At 59.7% G+C, this 18125-nt stretch overlaps 2 protein-coding genes and 1 pseudogene across 2 annotated transcripts in view; 2 read left to right on the top strand and 1 right to left on the bottom strand.

Annotated features, from left to right (window-relative positions):
• The window catches only part of UBASH3A (ubiquitin associated and SH3 domain containing A), a 31206-nt gene extending 18313 nt beyond the window's left edge, over positions 1–12893 (top strand). Inside the window, exons 7-13 of the mRNA XM_023538195.1 lie at positions 389–488; positions 2780–2902; positions 4766–4858; positions 6870–7014; positions 7723–7829; positions 10025–10134; positions 12038–12893. Of these exons, the coding sequence (XP_023393963.1) occupies positions 389–488; positions 2780–2902; positions 4766–4858; positions 6870–7014; positions 7723–7829; positions 10025–10134; positions 12038–12172 (813 nt within the window). The 3' untranslated portion in view covers positions 12173–12893. The remainder of the gene's footprint in view (positions 1–388; positions 489–2779; positions 2903–4765; positions 4859–6869; positions 7015–7722; positions 7830–10024; positions 10135–12037) is intronic.
• Positions 12894–12896: 3 nt separating this feature from the next.
• Positions 12897–13015, top strand: LOC111747213 (annotated as a pseudogene).
• Positions 13016–16770: 3755 nt separating this feature from the next.
• Positions 16771–18125, bottom strand: part of RSPH1 (radial spoke head 1 homolog) — a 14207-nt gene continuing 12852 nt past the window's right edge. Inside the window, exon 8 of the mRNA XM_011372867.2 lies at positions 16771–16880. Coding sequence (XP_011371169.1) covers positions 16771–16880 — 110 coding nt within the window. The remainder of the gene's footprint in view (positions 16881–18125) is intronic.

Below are 18125 nucleotides of genomic sequence, written 5' to 3'. Positions count from 1 at the left end.
AAGTTCCCCGGTCCGTGGGGCCCTGTCACAGCAGCCGGCAGGGACTAGGACAGGATCGGGACCTGGCGGAGGGGAGAGGGGGGCGGTCCTGCTCTGCTTCACGCACCCCTGTTTCTTTCGTTTCCTGCGTGATGTTCTCGTGCCCAGGAAGTAAAAAGAAAGTGAGCGACTCCACCGCCCTCCCTAGCCCTCCTTGGTCACAGTGACGGCCGCAGCGGAAGGCAGGGAAGCAGCTGCATCCCCACGGCCGGGGGCTGGGAGCTGCTCCCCGAGGGCTCTGACGTGGCCGTCCGGTGGCGCGTTGACCCCCGAGGGGCCGCGCCGCTCACTGCGGGCACAGTTCCCACCACGCCGGCCGCTGACCCCCGCTGACTTCCCGCTGTCGCAGGCCGCCGTCGTGAGGAGGAGCCTGCTGGTCGTGCGCCACGGGGAGCGAGTGGACCAGGTGTTCGGGCGGTCCTGGCTGCAGCAGTGCTGCACCCCCGACGGTAGGTGGCGCCCCGCCCGCCCCGCGCAGACCGGTCCACCCGGGACGGACTCCGCCTCGCGGGGTCCCGGCGGCCGCGGGCGGACGGTGTGTGCTCTGAGTTGTCCCTGAGCCTCTCGCCTCCAGTGCTCCGGGGAAGGCTGAGCAGCGATTTCTGCAGAGAGCAGGCCCGCGGGTGTGACGCGTGGACAGTCCTGCTCGCTCCCGCAGCCCGCACGCGGCTCGGCAGATCAGCTGCTGGCACAAGCCCATGTCACAACCCCACCGCTCTGAGACAGTCTCCACCGCAGAGGTCACTCCCCTGCGATCAGTCTACACTACTGGGCGGGGGACGCATCCTTCAACACGTCCCTTGCTTAGCCCTGCTGCGCTCCTCTGGAGGCCAAATAACTAAGAACGGTGCTTGGGAAAAGGATGCACCTGCAAGCCGGTCTCTGTACTGCCCACCCACATCCGCCCGGCCCCTGCTCATCCCCCGGTGGAAAGCCACAGCTTCTAAGCCTCCACCGCATAAACGGAGGCATTGCTTGAGCATAGTGATCAAATCCACACACAGTAGCTGGGCTATTCATGCTCTTTAGGATTCCCCCAGCAGCCCTGCAGCCAGCGAAGGGGGAAACAGATAGGAAACCATTCATAAATGACCAGCACGCACCAGAAAAATTCTGAGCAGACCACATCAGGACCCAGCATGCCTCCAAGAACCCATGGAGGGGGTGCTGTGGTGGTCTCTACGAAACGCGGTCAAATGGCCACACAAAGTCTGGGGGAGGAAGCAGTGGGACAGGAGGTGGGTACAAGGAGGAGAGTGTGGCCATCTAGACAAAACATCGAGTCACCTAGAAGGGGACGTATTTTAAGGCACCTTTTAAAGGAAACTGTTGGTGGCTCTTTTCACAGAGTAAGAAACTGACATCTCATTTGTCTGCAGTTTGCACTATTGAATCAATGACAGTGAGGCATTTGGGGGCACTGCTCGCCTCTCCTCTGCCCACGTGTGGCCCAAGCACCCACAGCCTCGTACAGCCCCCACCTCCCACGGTGCTGGCCCAGGGGTCCCCTATTCTACAGACCCCACTCCCGTCAGAACCTGACCTCACCCCATTTCATTCCCTCATCTTCTGAGCTCTGCTCTCTGCCTCTCACAGTGACCGTAAATGTCCCTGAGGGCAGAAGACCTAGATGGGGCAGGTTGACATCTCTTGGACCAGAGATGCCTTAAGAACACGGTGCAACCGAGAAAAACGAACGCCCCCTCTCGCAGAGAACTCAGCCAGGAGCTTAGCATTTAGTGAAGGCCTTTAAGCTGATGGTGCAGACGAAGTCTCTGCCAAGGGAATCTCCAAGGAGGGAGCTTTCGGAAAGATCGTGCGTGGAAGCTGAAAAGTGAGGGGTACAAAACAGCCAGCCGCCTCCCCCTGCACCTGTGAAAGGCCGGGGGGCTGGGGTGGCAGGCTCAGGTCCTGCCACGTGATGTCAACAGGTCCCAGGAAAGGCAGCTGCGGGGAAGTGAGGGCCGGTGCGGCCTGGTGACCTCTGCAGGGTAATCGATGACTTGCTGATGGAATGGGACCTGCCAGTCTCTGCCCTCTGACTGGACCTGGGCTCTGGGCGTTACCTCGCCGCTCATCCCAACACTGCCCATCCCCCGTTTCACCGATAAGGGAGGTTAAGTCGTTTGCCTCTGATCACACAAGCAGCGTCTGGTGTGCTGGGGTTTGCACCAGACGGTCAGATTAGAGGTCAGGGTCAAACTCCAAGTGCAGCCACTGGAGGAGAGGGGGGAGGGGACTCCCTGTGACTCCAGGCCGATCCCAGGCTCGCCTCAGCCACTGACTGAGTTTCGTGAGGTGCAGGGGCCTCCCTGGCCTGCTGCATTCTGCCCTGTGGGTAATATGACACGCTTGGCTTTGGGAATGGGTCGAATTTCACCTAATTAATTAATGCTGACTGAGAGTCTTATCAAGTTGAGCTCAGCCAGTCATGGAGGCACAGTTCTTACTCAGGAACCCCGTACGAAGGAATCTTCAGGAAGGGTTGGGGGAGGACAGAGATTCTCAGGACCCCCGGGCCAAAACCCAGGTCTTCCGTGTTTGATGTCACCCGTGCACAAAGAGCGCTTTTTCTCCTCGACGTGACTCCACGTCGTAGGGCACGTCCGAGGAGAACACAGTTGAAAGCAACTTAGGTGACAGCCAGGCTTCTAATGCGGGCCTTGACCTTGGGCCTGTTATGGGGCGAACCCCGCGCTGGCTCGGGGCACCTGACGTCTGATGTGTGTCCGTGCTCTAGGGAAGTACTTCCGGCCAGACCTGAACTTCCCCTACAGTCTGCCCAGACGGAGCAACGGCATCAAAGGCTTCGAAAGCGACCCGCCGTTATCAACCTGTGGAATCTTCCAGTCCAGAATGGCAGGTACGTTCAAAGCTCACTCCAGCAGCGATGGCAGCAATAATCAGAGCAGCGATTAGTCCGCTGACGCGTGTCCAGCCCTTGCTACGTGCCCTCTGAGGTCAGCATGAGCATATGCCCTCTCTGGTGAGGAAGCTGGGGCACAGAGAGGTTAAGTGACTCACTCGGGGTCACCCAGCTGGGAAGTGGAAGGTCGGAGGTGTGACCCAGGAGCGGAGCTGGGGGAGTTGGGAGGGCGAGAGGTCTGGGAAGGATGGAGAGCGAACGATGTCGCTTCAAAAGTGAAAAACCACGTCCCCCTCGGATTTTGTTTCAAAATCCGTCGCTCCAGGCCCTTGCTTTACGCCTGGGGTTCCGGCTCCACATGAGTGACTTTCGGGGAACAGAAGAGGCCATTCGGTTCATCTGGTCCTCCTTTCATGAACTAAGCAACTCGAGTCCAGAGTCAGAAGGCGCCCGGTCTGCCCAAGCCACACGGCTGGTCAGTGAAAGACCTCGCTGAGCCCTGTGCTCCTGGCTCCTCGCCCCATGGCGGGGGGCCTGCGGGGGGAGGGGGTAGCCCCGGCTCTCCCGGCAGGCGGGCAGCCCTGATTCGTAGCGCCTGCTGATTTCAGTGGTGTAACTACTGTGCTCACACCAGGGCCGGTGTCCAGGTCACTGAACATGGGGCTGGGAGAGCTGACTCCCACGGGTCACCATGAGCAGCCCCCACGGAGCACCTGTGAACGGGGACACATGCGGGCGGGTGGGAGCCTCTGTAGTCGTCCCTGGGGCTGGCCTAACAGAGTGCCACAGACGGAGTGGCTTCATCGACAGAAGTTTATTGTCTCCGTTTGGGAGAGATCGAGGCGTCACGGGCTGCTGCCCTCGGAGGCCGGAGGGAGGATCTGCCCCAGGCCTCTGTCCTTGGCTGGTTCATGGCTGTCTTCTCCCGAGTCCTCACTTCACCTCTATGCGTGTCTGTCCCTGTGTCCAGACTTCTCCTTCCTATAGAGACAGTGTCCGACCGGGTTAGAGCCATCCTAATGAGCTCAGCTTCACTTGGTCACCTCTGCAAAGACCCTCTCCCCAAATTAGATCACACTCTGCATATAAATTTTAGGGGACACAGTTCAGCCCATGACAGCATCTGCTAAAAGCTCCTAACTTTGGTGCTGTGTGGCTTTTAGTCTGAAGAGCTCCCCTCCCTTCCCAAAGATCAGGTCCTCTGATGGTGCAAGAGGAAGCGGGGTTCACAGGCGTGTGCTCCCATAGCCTCTGCCGGTTTCCATCACTGCGGTATGAACCCCATGAACAGTTCTGCGAGCCAGAAGCACAGGCTCGGTGTGGCTGGGGGTCCCTGCTCAAGGCCCTGAAGCCTGAAATCCGGGTGTCACTGGGCTGAGTCCCCATCTGGAAGCTCCTGGAAGCCATTCCAGACTTGTCGGGCTGTGGGAGAAGTCAGTTCCTGGCGGTCGTAGGACAGGGGTTCTGGTTCCCCGGCCACTGTCAGCGCAGGGCCACGCCCAGTTCCGAAAGGCCACCCACGTTCCTTGCCGCGCGGCCCCCTGAATCTTGGAGGCCAGCAGTGGGGTTCTCGCATGTCGAATCCCTCTGCCTTTGACTGCCTCTGGTCCTGTGCTGGCCGGACGGAACCTCTGCTTCTGACGGGCTCCCTGCGCGGGCCGGGCCTCCTGTGATAATCCCCCGTCTGCCGCACAATGTAACAGAGCGCCATCTCCCCACGCTTGTGGGTTCCTCCCACTCCGGGGGAGCTCACTGAGGGTGCACAGCAGAGGGCAGAAATCTGGGGGCCACTCGCGGTCAGAGCTGCCGCCATGGGAGGCCAAAATCATGCAGAGGCATTTTCCCCCGCTTTCTTCCCAGGGGAAGCGCTTCTGGACAGCAGTGTCCACATCGCCTCTGTCTTCAGCTCCCCCGCCCTCCGCTGCGTGCAGACAGCCAAACACATTCTAGAAGGTCAGTGCGAGCTCAGTGAGCTGCTCGGGACTGGTCTCCGAGGGGAGGGGGTCGCGGGTGCAGGCGAGAGCCGGACGAGAGCCAGCGAACGGCCATGAAAGTCATCAGGCAGCTACGGACCGGCCTTCCGAGCGCTGGCCGCAGGCACAGCCCCTGCACGTTTCTGGAATGCCAGGCCGTAACTGCGTCTGGGGGCCTGTCACCGCACTGTCCTTTGGTGGCTTCTGCCGTGGATTTAAAAAAAAGCAAAAAAAAACAACTTCTGGGGAGGGGTATTCAGAAAGCCAGGGAGCTGGGGAGTGCTGTGGTCATTCTAAGTCCAGAACAAATGACGCCCCAGAACAAGGGACTCTGCTCCTGGGAGCTGTCCAGCGCCATCGGAGCCTGGCGCGTGGCAGGAAACCACCAGCTCAGCCTCTGCAGCTTCCGCCTGCGGACAGGACGCCCTGCTGGGAAGTGGGGAAGGGCAGCCTGTTCTGGGGTCCTCAGCTCGGCTCTGGCCGAGGACCCCTTCCTGCTCCGCCTTGTGCAGGGATGCGGGGTGGGCTGTGGCTCACCAGGCAGGATCTGGGGCTGGCCTTCCACGGTGACAGGGCACAGATGTAGCAGGTGCACGAATGTGGGGGAGGGGCGTGCCCAAACTTTCTCGCAGACATAGGGGGTCAGGCCACCAGCTAAATTGAGGAAGAGGAGGGCTGCTGGGGTTTGAGGAGCACAGAAGGCACGAAATGCTTATCAGGGCCTGGGGTAGGACATGGCCAGGAAAATGCGGGATGGCCACTGGGCCCCACGAAGAGCCCACATGAGAGGTCAGGGAGCGCGACTTTGCGCTGAGACCCGTCAGCCGGGCGAGGGGGCTTCCTCCGGGCTCTGGTGCGGAGAGCAGGCGGGTGGACAAGTGGGGACAGTGGAGCGAGAGGGGGGCGAGGGGCCGAGGCGCCTGCCGCAGGGCAGTGGCTGCTGGCCGCAGGTCTTAGGCCGGGTCAGTGGGGAGTTAGGACCAGGGGGAGGTGAAAGGCGGAGTCAGATCCTGGGAGGCGGAGTCAGGAGATGAGAGAGGAAGCTCAGAGAAAGGGCCGGCTGGAGACAGAGGCGCTTGGCGCGGAGCTTAGAAAGGGGCGCGGGCGCTGGCGATGACGGGATCGAGGCCGGGGAGGAGCGGACGTCGCTGGCGGACGGGACGGAGCAGCGAGGCTGGGCGAGCCATCTCGTGGACGGCGGGGTCGCCAGGCGTCAACCCTCCGCCCAGCGTCAGAGGGCAGCGAGCTGGCGCCAAGAGGACCTAGTGCAATGACAAACGGTCCAGCCCAGCACATGCGCCGCGGCCACCGCCGCTGGCTCCGTGTCTCCTCCCACCCCCGTTCCTGCGGGGGACGCTCTGACAGGAAACGTGGCCCCGTGAGTCAGACTCCCTATTTTTGTATCGGATCAGCGCGTCCCCCATTCGGGAAGGGGTAAGAAGTGAGACGTGGTCCCTCAGTATCGCCTTTGCCAGAGGACCGTGGGGACAGCAACATGAAGGCAGGGTCCCCAGTAGCTGGGGAAGCCCCTCATGGCTGTGTTTGTTCTAAGCTTTCGAGGAGGATAACTGTTCATCGGGGGAGCACGTCCATGTGACTGACGGGCTCCTAGACTGGCCACATGTTTTCTGTGGGTCATTGGATTGGCCAAAAGTCTGTTGATGGCTCTCAGTCTCGACCCACGGACAAGGCTTGGTGTTGGTCTAGCTGTGGGGTGGCACCAGGCTGAGCCTGGGGCCGGTGGCACCTCCCCGCTCCCGGGAGACTCCGTCCCGTCCTGATGGACAGAGGGTCATCACTCCTCTGACACCTTCCAGCTAGCTGGTGGTTTTTATCCAAGAAACAGCACAGCGGAGGGTGATCACAAAACAATATTTGCTAAGAAAAAAAATCGCATTTTGGAAAGGTATTATTTAGACCTGGGAAGAGATTCATTTACATAAAGCCAAAATGAACACTGAGCATGATAAACACTTACATTCTGAGTGCAGAGCTCAAACTGGAGAAAAAAATGAAGATAAGAGTGGAACCTGGCATCTTCGAGTGGACCAAGTGGGAGGCTGGCAGGACCACCCCGACCCTCATGACCCTGGAAGAGCTGAAGGAGGCCAATGTCAACGTCAGCACTGATTACAGGTGTGCCATTCGCCCGTGTCCGCGGCCGGGGGCTTGACGTTCTCGTGAAAGGCGGAAGGGAGCCGTCACACAGGAGGGTCCACTGCAGTGGGGTTCGCAGTAGGCGAGGGAGATGGGACTCACTCCGAATACGATAAGGACACGGGGGGATGTGTAGCCGAGGGTGCGGGGTGCAGAGTTGGTGGATGGAAAATTCCAGAGAGTGGGGTCATTCTTGCTAAACTGACCCAGCAAGACTCTGGGTAAAGGCAGGCCAGGGTGAGCAGATGCCCCCTGGGGGGAGGGGGCACACAGACTTTGCTCAGCTTTCAGGAAGGATCCAGGTGGGGGATTCTGGCCAAACTGACGTAGCAGGATGCCTGCTAAACCTGACTCTACCAGGATGGACACTGAAGCCCAAAGTTTGGGATCTATCAAGAAGAGGGCTCAGGGGACCTGGCTAGGCTTGGTCAAGGAGAGAGTCTGTCATTCTCTGCCCACGGCTGACTCTCTGCCATCGCAAAACCCGTCTGGCGTTCACTGGGAACGCATGCGGGAGACGGGACGTCAGCCTTCTGCCAGTCTTGAGCACAGAGCGGGAGCCTCACTGCTGACCGTGAGCCCCGCCTGAGGCAGAGCCACCTCGGAGACCTCACCTTCTCTGGCTGAGCACAGCGCAGTCCTGGTCCCCACCACGCAGAGTGGCAGCTGTCCCCCCTCTCCCCTCAGGCCCGCGTTCCCCTTTGCCTCCCTCATGCCAGCTGAGAGCTACAGCGAGTACGTGGACAGGTGCGCAGTGAGCGTGTGGCACATGGTCAGCAGCTGCCCACAGGACGGTAAGTGCGCGCGGGTGCGAGCAGCCCCGCGGGTGGCGGCTCACCTGTGGGATGCACACCGGATCATTTTCTGAGCCCAGTGATACCCCAACCTCCCCCTGCCCAGCGACAGAGCGAGGGTTTCGCAGCCGCCTCTGCAGTGACGGGGCAGAGACACATACTCCCTGCCATGCGGCTGTTCCATTCGCACATGTTACCCCCATTCTGGGACCGAGAGCCAGTGGGACCCAGTACAGCAGGGTCGACCCCATGCCAGAGTCCTAGAAACAAAGAGACCGGACCGACCAATCAGATGTCAGGTCGCGTTTGAACGACAACGGGAACAAAACATGTGCAGGGAGGAATTTAAATATGGAACCGGACGGAACAGGAAAATACTGAGGAAGCTTGGCGAACTGGGCTGGGTGTGACGATGGCAGGCTGGCTCCGTAAGAGCGAAAAGCCCTTCCATTTGGATGCAAACCAGGTCTGTTCTGCGGGATGGCGGGAGGTGTGCGACTCACTGTAAAATAACGTGCGGGGGAGGGGTGGGTAGAGAGCGGTCAGGGAGGGGCGACTGTCGGAGCTCCGCGACGGGCACGTGGGGCGTCACCAGACCCTTCTCGGGGTGTATCTGAAATATCCATAGTGAACAGTGAGAAGCCAGTCCTGTAAAAATCCAGGTCCGCAAGTGCGTGTTGACATCAGCAATGTGTCAGGGACCAAACGAAACGCCACGGGATCTCCGTGAAGGAGACACACGCCCCGCCCGCCAGGAGCTGGGTTTGCTGCTGAGGGGCCCAAACCTCTGGGCTACGAGGAATGTTAAATAACAGGAAGAAGAGTCTCAGGCGGAGTCGGTGGGGGGCCCCCAGCCCGCTGCCCCCCACCTGTCCTTTCCTTCCCTCGTCCCCAAGACACTCAGAAAAGGAGGACCCCGCGGACCAGGGACACGGGGAGAAGCTGAGCACCTGCTCCCTTCCTGGAGAGTCCCCAGTGCACCGATGGGGACACGCTGCGAGACTCCTGCAGGAAGAGACCCCAACGCTCGCGGCACCCCACACCCCAGACACGCCCGGCCCTGCGGCCGGACCTCACTGATCGGCACCCTGGGAACAGAATTTTGGAAGCCACATTTTAATGGCATTTAATTAATTATCAAGCTCGTGTTACCCACCGTTATGACCACAGGACATCGGAGGACAGAAAATGAAATAAGCCTACCTCTGCCCTTCGCCCGCCCCCGATGTCCCCAGTCAAGCCTCCACCCCCGGCTGAATGTCGGTGTCCCCAGAGAACACGGCTCGTCTGTCCGAGCCTGTGGCGAGCAGCCGAGGCTCCTGGACGCAGCACTGAGCGTGAAGGCGGAGGTCCTGCCCCTGGGGAGGACGCAGGAGCAAGGCGGGGGCCTGGGCGAGTGAGGGGGCAGGACAGCTCCAGCAGGCCCGGAGGGGAGAAGCCAGCGCGGGCGACCCCTGGGCACAGGTGGGCCCTTCAAAGACGTTACCTGGTACCGCCTCGCCCTTGTGGGGTCTGAAACATCACCCCCAGTGGCACCGGGGGCTCCAAAGCCTGCGGGCCCACATTGCCCTGCTAGAGAACACAGCCTGGAGTCAAACCTGGATCTCCAGCCCAGAGCAGCGTCCTAACCACTGACTGCAGGTTCGGAGGCCAAAGATACGAGTACGGGATTAACAGGGAATGGCGCAGGGGAGGTGGCCTGAAGGACCGCTCTGCTTGTCCTCCAGGCATAGCCGGGGAGTCCGGCCCAGGCCCCCTCCACCTGTCACCTGAGGGAGCCTCCCTCAGCCTGCAGACTCTGGATGTCCTGATCCAAAGCGAGTCATCAGCAGGCTCATTGCGATCAACGGGCTGATAATCGTCAAGCTAATCCGATCGGAGCTAGGAGGCAGCCACCACCTTGTCCTAGATGACAACTGGTGGCTCAGATCACCTCAAGGTCCCACCCCCGAGCTCCAGGCCAGGCGCCCCCGCTCGCCGGAGGGCACCGTGCACTCTGCAGAACCGCACACAGCGGGAGGCCAGATCGCGAGTGTTAGGAGCCGCCACCAACCACACCTACTTCCGACCTCGGGGACGGTCGGGGGTTTGGGGCACCGTGAGATGGTTTCGCCCCATCAACTTTGGGGACCCTTGGTCTCATAAAAGCCGCACTCTGCCCCTGTGAGGACCTTGAGCTGTTCCTTCTTCCGTAGCAGGCGTCATCCTGGTCGTGGGCCACGGCTCGGCGCTGGACTCCTGCACTCGGCCGCTGCTGGGGCTGCCGCCCCGGGACTCCGCGGACTTCGCCCAGCTGGTGAGAAAGGTATGCGCTGCTTTTTCTCTTTGGCCCCCAAAGCCGGGCAGCCTGAGGACACACGGCTGTCATACTCCCTTCTCAGGAGGCAGGTGAGTGTCCTGACAGCCCAGGGCGGCAGGGACACACCTGCCTCTGAGGAATGTCCCCACCGACTCCCAGGGCAAGGGCAGCCTTGGGTAGGGGCTGACGGCAGAGGTTTGTCATCTGCATAATCACCATGGCAACTTTGGCCATTGCTGCCAAGATAATATAAGACGCGTAACACAGAATGGTTTAGAAGTCAGCTCGCGTGGTAACTCCTCACGACTCCAGGAGTTGAGCAAATGGTCCAGTGAGGAATAAGCGATTTGGATGAAAACAGAAAGGCCGACAGCTGGGCTAGCTTGCTCTGGGGACCCGAGGGGACAGAAAGAGACCCCCATGCTCTTGCCTTGGGAGCCGCCCAGCCATGGAACACACAAGAGCTTGTAGTAGCTGCCAGGGTGCCCGGTGCTGGGCTGCGGCTATAAACAATGTGGGAAAAACAGACAGGTGACAGACGTTTTGAGAAGGATGATGGGTACTTGGATCAGCGGGTAGAACGTCGCTGGGCAAAGCAGAGGTTGCTTTTATCCAGTTGCCAGTATGAAGCAAGGTGGGCAGACTCAGCAACTCAGACCCACCCCCGCCCCCGCCCCAGATCTGCTCAGGGCCGGATTTGCCCTCCGCCCTTGTCTCTTTATCAAATTGACCAATTAATTGACCGATGACCTCGAGGCTGAAAGTGCAGCCGTGTGGACAACACCTGTGATAGCAGATGGGTCCCTGACCCGGTTCCTTCATATGAAACTGTCCCCCACTCGAGTGCCCCTGTGCTGCCCCCTCGTGCCCCTGCATCCCCTCCCTCTCCCCGGGTCTCCTGGGGGTCCCCGCACCCTCATGGAGGGCCATGCTGCACACACCAGGCGCTGCCTGACAGCGGCCTCTTCAGCTCTCCCCAAAACCCATGAATATCTGTGACCAAATCCCCGTGCGCCCCCTCTCCCCCCGACCCTCGGCCTCCCCTCTGGAGATGCCAGCCTCGAATTGCCAAACTCTTGCGACTTTCTGGGGCTGCTGATTTGGTGTCCACCCCACCCCCTCCCCAGATAAGCTGGACGTGCCTACACGTGTCAGGGATCCGTCACGGGGCTCTGCCCGACACTGGGCCTCCCTCTCCCGGCCAGGGGCGGCTGGAAGCGAGGTGCTCACAAGCGCCCCCTTGCCCGCACCGCCGCGCCCGCCCCCAGCGTCTCTGAGCCCAGGAGGGAGTCGTCGCCCAGCCCACAGCCCCACAGCGGCCTCCGCTGGGATCCCCCCACCCACCCACCCCCCTCCCCGCCTCCACTGCCACGTGCTGGAAATTTTTCAAATTTCATCTGACCGAGGAATTTCCAGATGTTAGAAAGAGAGGAAAAAGGAAAGAAAAACGCGAAATAAAACCCTGAGCAGCAAGGTGCCCTCGCGCACGTCCGTTTACCGACGAAGCAATCGTCTCAGGTTCCGCGCTGTCATTTTTTCTAGGGTCTGAAAACCCAACACCTGTATCTTTTTGTGATGCTAAATTCAAGAGTGTCAGCCGCTCTGTAAGGGGCAGACGGGGCTTCTCGGCCCTGGCGCTGTGACGCCTGGGCAGGTAACTGGCACGGGGCCCGTGCCGCGTGCTTTGGGAAGATGGTGGCACCTCAGCCTCCACCCCTAGATCCAGCAGCGCCCCAGTAGTGACAAACAGGGATGTCTGCAGACGGCTCCCACCATCCTGGTGGCCACCAGGCAGCAAGGCCAATGTGCCAGCCTCCGAGGGGCGGGGGACACCCATCAGCTGGCATTAGAACGAGTGTACGACCCATCGGCCTGGTAGGAATATTAATGGAACCGAATTCTGTTCCAGATCCCCTCTCTCGGGATGTGCTTCTGCGAAGAAAAGAAGGGGGGAAAGTGGGAGCTGGCGGCCCCCCCGGTGACGACGCTGACCCACGGCTCCAACTCGGCGTTTAACTGGAGGAGCTGGGTCCTGGGCAGCTGAGGCCCGCGGGCCTGCGCCCTGCGTGCGACCCGCAGCTCCGGGGCTGCCTCGGTCTCCCCGACGTGAGGTGCAGAAGCACGAAGCGCACTTTGAGAGCCCCTCGGCCGCGGGGTGCCACCCTGCCCCGCGCGCCCCTGCCACGCGGCCCAGAGGTAAACGAGGAAGTGTGCCTCTGACGTTCAGGAATTAAAGCCCCACCAGACCCACGCGCCAGAAGGACACGCCGCTTTGTGCTCTATGTCCTCATGCGTCAAGTCCCCAACCCTTTCTTCCTGTTTCTGTTCCGATCACTCCGGCTACGTCCACACGGGCGGGGAGGGGTAGAGGAGTCAATGAGACGGAACACGAAGCCACACACCAGCCCCCAGGGCCTGCTTTCCTGTTGCTGCTATGACAAAGCACAGCAGAGCGGTGAAGATGGCACGAATTTTTTAACACACACACACACGCACACGATCGGCTCTGGGGCAGCTCTGGAGCTCACGCGGTCTGAGGCGGGCCAGCAGGCGGCATTCCTGGGGAGCATGCGTGTCCTCGCCCGTCCAGCTCGTACAGCCGCCCCGACTCCCTGCCTCGCAGCTCCCGCCTCCATCTGCAAGGACGGTGGTCAAACCTCCCTCCCCTCTGCTTCTGACCGTCCTGTCTCCCTTCCGTAAAGTCCCTTTGATGACGTTGGCCCACAAGATAATCCAGGATGACCTCCCCATCTCAAAATCCTCAACCTGTCTGCGGCCATGCCACCCTGAACAAGCCCGATCCCGTCTGATCTCGGAAGCTAAGCAGGGTCGGGCCCGGTTAGTCCTTGGATGGGAGACCACCTAGGAAGACCGGGTGCTGGAGGCATAAAAAATAAAAAAATAATAAGAGATCGTAAGCTGACCAGGTCTTTGCAGTCTGTGAGGTCCACCAAGGGCTGCCTCGCCTAGAACATGAAAAAATGGAAAAGGAGAAAATAAATCCTTAACTGGTCCCACCCGCAGAGCCCCCTTCCACACCCTCGCAGGGCGGGGATTAGGATGAAGATGCCTTTGGGGGCTGCTCCCGAGCCTGCCACTTTCCCACACACCGGGCCGCTTTTATGGGGCCCGGGCGTGAGAATGTGAGGCCCCCCCCTTTTGGCCCGGTTTTTTTTTGGTTTCTTTTTTCCCCTTTTCGATTGAGTGGAGGCGGAGGCGGGCTTTGCACCAGGAGAGAGAAACCAGAGGGAGACCCGCCAGCACGGTGAAGTCCGCCCGGGGGGTGAGCGCAGTGGCGCCTCCGGCTTTGAGGAGTTGGTCCAGGCGGTGGATGGGGGTCTCCCCAGTGGGGTCCTATCGCCCCATCCCTGCTGAAGGAAAAGTCATCCAGGTGCCCAGGGGTAGAGCATTGTCATTGTAGGAGGTGCTGCCCGCCCCGCAGTCCCTCTGTCAGCTCTGGATACGCCGGTGCCACGCCGACCGTGCCGATCAAGGTCAGAAAGATGATGTCTATGTAAATCGGTCCCCAAGGTGATCACAGTCTAATTAGAATCGTGAGAAGGATTTCTTAGGGAGAGAGGAGTGGATTCCAAACTTCGTGTGGAAAAACGAATATGCAGGAAAAACTAACGAAATCCAAAAAGAGAAATGGGATTATGACACGGTCTAGAGCTACAATAATGGAAACGGTGTGGCAGGAACCGTGGGTTTTAGATAACACGGATGTGAGCAGAGGCACCAGGGGCTGGCCCTAAAACGTGTGGATGTCCGTACTCGGTAACGCGGGCGACGGAAGGTCAGGGCAGTTAGATGGTTAAGTCGACGGTGTTGGGATGATAAGGCCACCGTCTGCGAAGAAGAAAGTTGGAATTATCCTCATTCATTACACACACGCACGCACACACACACGCGCACACGCATGCACAGACGCGCGCACACACACGCACACATACCCCCCACACACACCCCCACACACACGCACACACGCACACACACACGCACGCACACATGCACACGCACACATGCACACACGCACACACGCACACACACACACACACGATTTGAACATCGAAGGAAAGTGAACTCGTGAAACTATCAGAAGACATCTAAGAATTTCAAAAGTCACCTGAGTGGGGTGGGGGGGGAGTTCTTTGTAAACATGACACAAAATCCCAGACTATAAAGGGAGAAATAGATGTACTCAGCTGAGACATCCTTAAGTCTGTGCTTTAAAAAGCACCATAAGCAATGTTTTCAAAGTAAAAGGCAAGTTTGCAAAGCACCCGCCCCCGCCCACCGAGGGGCCCCCTCTGAACCTCCAGGCCACATTTGTCCTAAAGACCCCAGTGTCTTCCGCAGCAGTCCACTTTGTTCTGCTGTGTACTGTCCCTTCTTTGTGTGGACAATGCTTCAAAGGGTTGCGCTCGTGAGCACGTGCCAACCTCGCCGCCAGCCCGGGACCTGGGCGGGCCACGGCGCGTGGCGCATCGGACCGTGATGCACTTGCGAAGCTGCTCCGTCCGTGTCATCCAGTTTCCCAGCCGCAGCCCTGTCGGCACTTGGGGATGACAATTCTCTGCCACGGGGCCGTCCTGCGCGCTGTGGGATGCTTCGCAGCACCCTTGGCCTTGATCCAGTAACACACCAGTTACGCCACCCCACCCGTTAGGACAACCAGAACGTCCCCAGATGCTGCCAGTGTGCCCGGGGAACCAAGTCACCCCGACTGAGAACCACGGATTCTCACGAGTTCCCCTCACAGAGGGGCGGAGAGCCGGGTCCCGGGTGGCGTGTCGAGGTGCTCGGGCTCGTCACGATGGGCACAGGGGTGCCGCCGAAGCCTGAGTCGCTGTTCTGCCCACCCGCTGAGCATGCGTACAGTTATAGAGACGAACGTCAGAAAAAGACTTGTCCCCATCTTCAGCTGAGCAGCTGGAGATGCTCCGAAGGGCAGGGTTCAGCGTACAGAGGACAGCGGAAGTCCAGGTGTGACCTGGAACTTGGGGTCACACCGGTGACAGCGGCGTGAGCCTAGGTGGGGGAGCTGCACGTGGAGCCAGCCAGGGCGGCACTGAGTGGGCCCTTCCGTCGTGCTGGCCAGGTCCCGCTGATGGCCGGGCCTCCTTTCTACTCTGTTAGTCCATTTGACCGAGGCCCCCCAAACTCTAGACCTTGAGGGTGTGACATAAACTCCGTAGAGTCCTTGGACCCAGGCTCACCATGGCGGTTACCGCAGCAGAGGGGTCTTCTCCTCCACCCCCACCCCAGACCTTTCCTTGCTCCCCCAAGGGCCAGCAGGCAGCAGACGCCCACCAATTCGTGGGGTATCAGGAAGGAGAATCCGGTAACGGAGACCTTCGTTATCCAGTGTAGACGGACACCAACAGCAGCACTGTGTGACAGGGTGACGCTGGGCCCCAGGAGACCTGGACTTGACCCCAGGTCTGTCCTCCACTCACTGAGGACTTAGGCACGACCCCCGTGTGCCTGGGGGTCACGGCTGTGACAAGATGCAGCCTGTCAGCAGGCCATGGGCCATGGCGTCCTGTCCCTCTGTCCTGGAGGAGCTGTCCCCTCCTCCGCTGGCTGACCTGGAGCGTCTGTGCCGATCTCCACGGTGTGAAGGCTCCCGCCATGGCTGGAGCCACCAACGTTTTAGCAATCAATTTACAAAATGCCCAAAAATTTAGAACGGCTCTCGTGAGCTGGTCCGAGCGGCCCAGCCACGGTCAGCCTCGGCGAGAAGGGACTCACATGGCCGTGCACTTCAGGCTGGCGTCGCTTCCTGCCAAAGGAACAATAGTGTCTCCAGCACAGGCCCCCAGCTGGCGGTAGTTTGTCTCATCAGCCCCAGGGACTGACACGAAAATGCAGTGCGTTTGGAGAGGGCCGATGGGGAACCGGACGTTCAGGCGGCGGCAGGACAGCATCCCACGCGTTGCTTTGAGCGCAAGGGGGCGGGGGAGGGGTCAGACCGCCACCCTGTCCCAAGCCGGGCTCCACCACTGACAGTGGGTCACCCGGACGTGCTCTCTCTTCTGATTAATGGAACGGGACTGGTGAACTTAGCTCACCACTCACCTCCGACGGGGCCATCGGGCCGTGAGCGGCAACTTCTGGACAATGAGAAACTGGGGTAGAAGGAGCGAGGGAAGCCAGGAGCAGCCCGGCGGGGAGGTGTTCTGCTCAGTCTCCCCGAAACCGGCAGTGCGAGGGGGCCGTCCAAGAGAAAGACCATGGGGGGCCGAGGGGTGTCCCAGGATGCGCACCATGCGGGGGCCCTTCCCAGACCCTGACGGTGTGGTCGCACTGTGACGGGTTTTTGTGTATTCTGCGGAAGTGAAGTATTTTAACCACGGTCACCGAAGTCCTCTGTTTCTTCTCTCTATGACTCACTCAGACACGTGTCCCCGCACAATGAGCGACACTGGAGCGAGCGTGGGCGTTTTTAGATGTTTAGGGAAGCACTGAGTGAGCTGAACTGGGGAGAGAGTTAGCGTCTGGGATGGTGGGACACACGGACGTGGTTCGCAGCGGCTTCCACGTGTCCCCTTGTCGCCAGCTGTTCTGGAATAACTTCCAGAAATACTCTCACCACCCATTTTGATAACTTACCCACCATTGTGACAAACGGGTGTGGGGTCACAGGTCAAACTTCAACATGAATTTGTCCCATGGGTCCAGCAGCCTCGTATGTGGGGTGATTGCATCCTCAGCCGTGTACGGATGTGGGGGCCAGTCCTTGCTGGCGCCTAGGCAAACCGGACAGCCCGAGTCAGCGGCACAAGGGTGCGGCCCATCCGGTTTTTGGCGGGAATCACGGCCGTGGGATTTGTCACAACTCCTGCTTGTGGTGCACAATCCCGTAGCAGAGTTACGAGCAGCAACGTGTCAGAGTGTGAAGACAAAGGTCGTATGCCACTCTACTATCAATAACTAATAAACCACACTACAGGAACAGCTGTAATTATCTTTTTCATCTCCCTAGAGAAAATATTTCAAAATTAGTGTCGTAAGAAGAGGCAACCGAAGAGCACTCTGAAAAAGCGGCATTATGGTGCCACATCAGGCGATGAGCTAACGGTGGGGCTGATGCCTTTCCGGATGCTGTGAATGTGTCCACTTTCTCCTTTGTCCTTTGTTTGAAATTTCTTTTTTTATTCTAAATAAATGTTTTAATGTGATCTTGTATTCGTCACGCTGTACACTTTTTCTCGAAGAGGCCCCGTGTTGAGGGTTAGCAAAGCCAGATGCAGCACAGGACCCGGGGCTGGGCAGGCGAACCGCAAGGACATGGGATGGAGGACACCTGCCTTCTGAGTGGCTCTGGGGACAGAGGAGGCCGGGTGAGGTGGAGCTGGTCATAGGGAAGGCAGGGGCTTGTGACTTTTCAGCACCGGGGCCTGAACTAGTGGCTAGGGACATAGAGGAGGAGCCAGGATGGCCAATGCTCAAGAAATTCGAAGGCGGCCTAGGTGATGGCCTCCTGCAGATCCGAACAGTGTGTGCACAGGCCAAGGCCATGCCTGCGGGCAGCCCCACCCTTCGGCCCTCACAGGGACCCATCGGGGGAGCTCAGAATCCACACGGACCTGCTGACGCCGTGGGAAGGGCAGGAGCAAGCCCTCCGGCCGCAGCTGCCGGCTTCGCCCGAGCCCGGAGTGTGTCTATGCTGCGGTGTTTCAGGAGAATCGCACCCAGAGACAACATTCACCCTGCGGCGGCTCTACCAGCCCAGCGGGGGCCACGCAGCGCCAGCTTCTGCGGAGTTAACGGCTGTACGACCGTGTGTACCAGGGAAAACACCAGCGGAAAACCCAGGAATAAACGAGCCTGTAGTTCTCAGTTTAAAGAACTTGCAGTCGAGGCTGTTTCGCAAGCAAAGCATATGGAGGAAATTTATTTGCAATTGGAAACCATTTTCACAAACGACTAAGTAAGCAAGGTGAGTAATCGCTCGGTGTTAACCGCGCGAGGGACAGGCATCTCGGTGGCCG

The sequence above is a fragment of the Pteropus vampyrus genome, unplaced genomic scaffold, assembly GCF_000151845.1.
Source record: "Pteropus vampyrus isolate Shadow unplaced genomic scaffold, Pvam_2.0 Scaffold214, whole genome shotgun sequence".
NCBI lineage: Eukaryota > Metazoa > Chordata > Mammalia > Chiroptera > Pteropodidae > Pteropus > Pteropus vampyrus.
The sequence above is the reverse complement of the archived record's forward strand: the minus strand, read 5'-3'. Positions and strand labels throughout refer to the sequence as shown.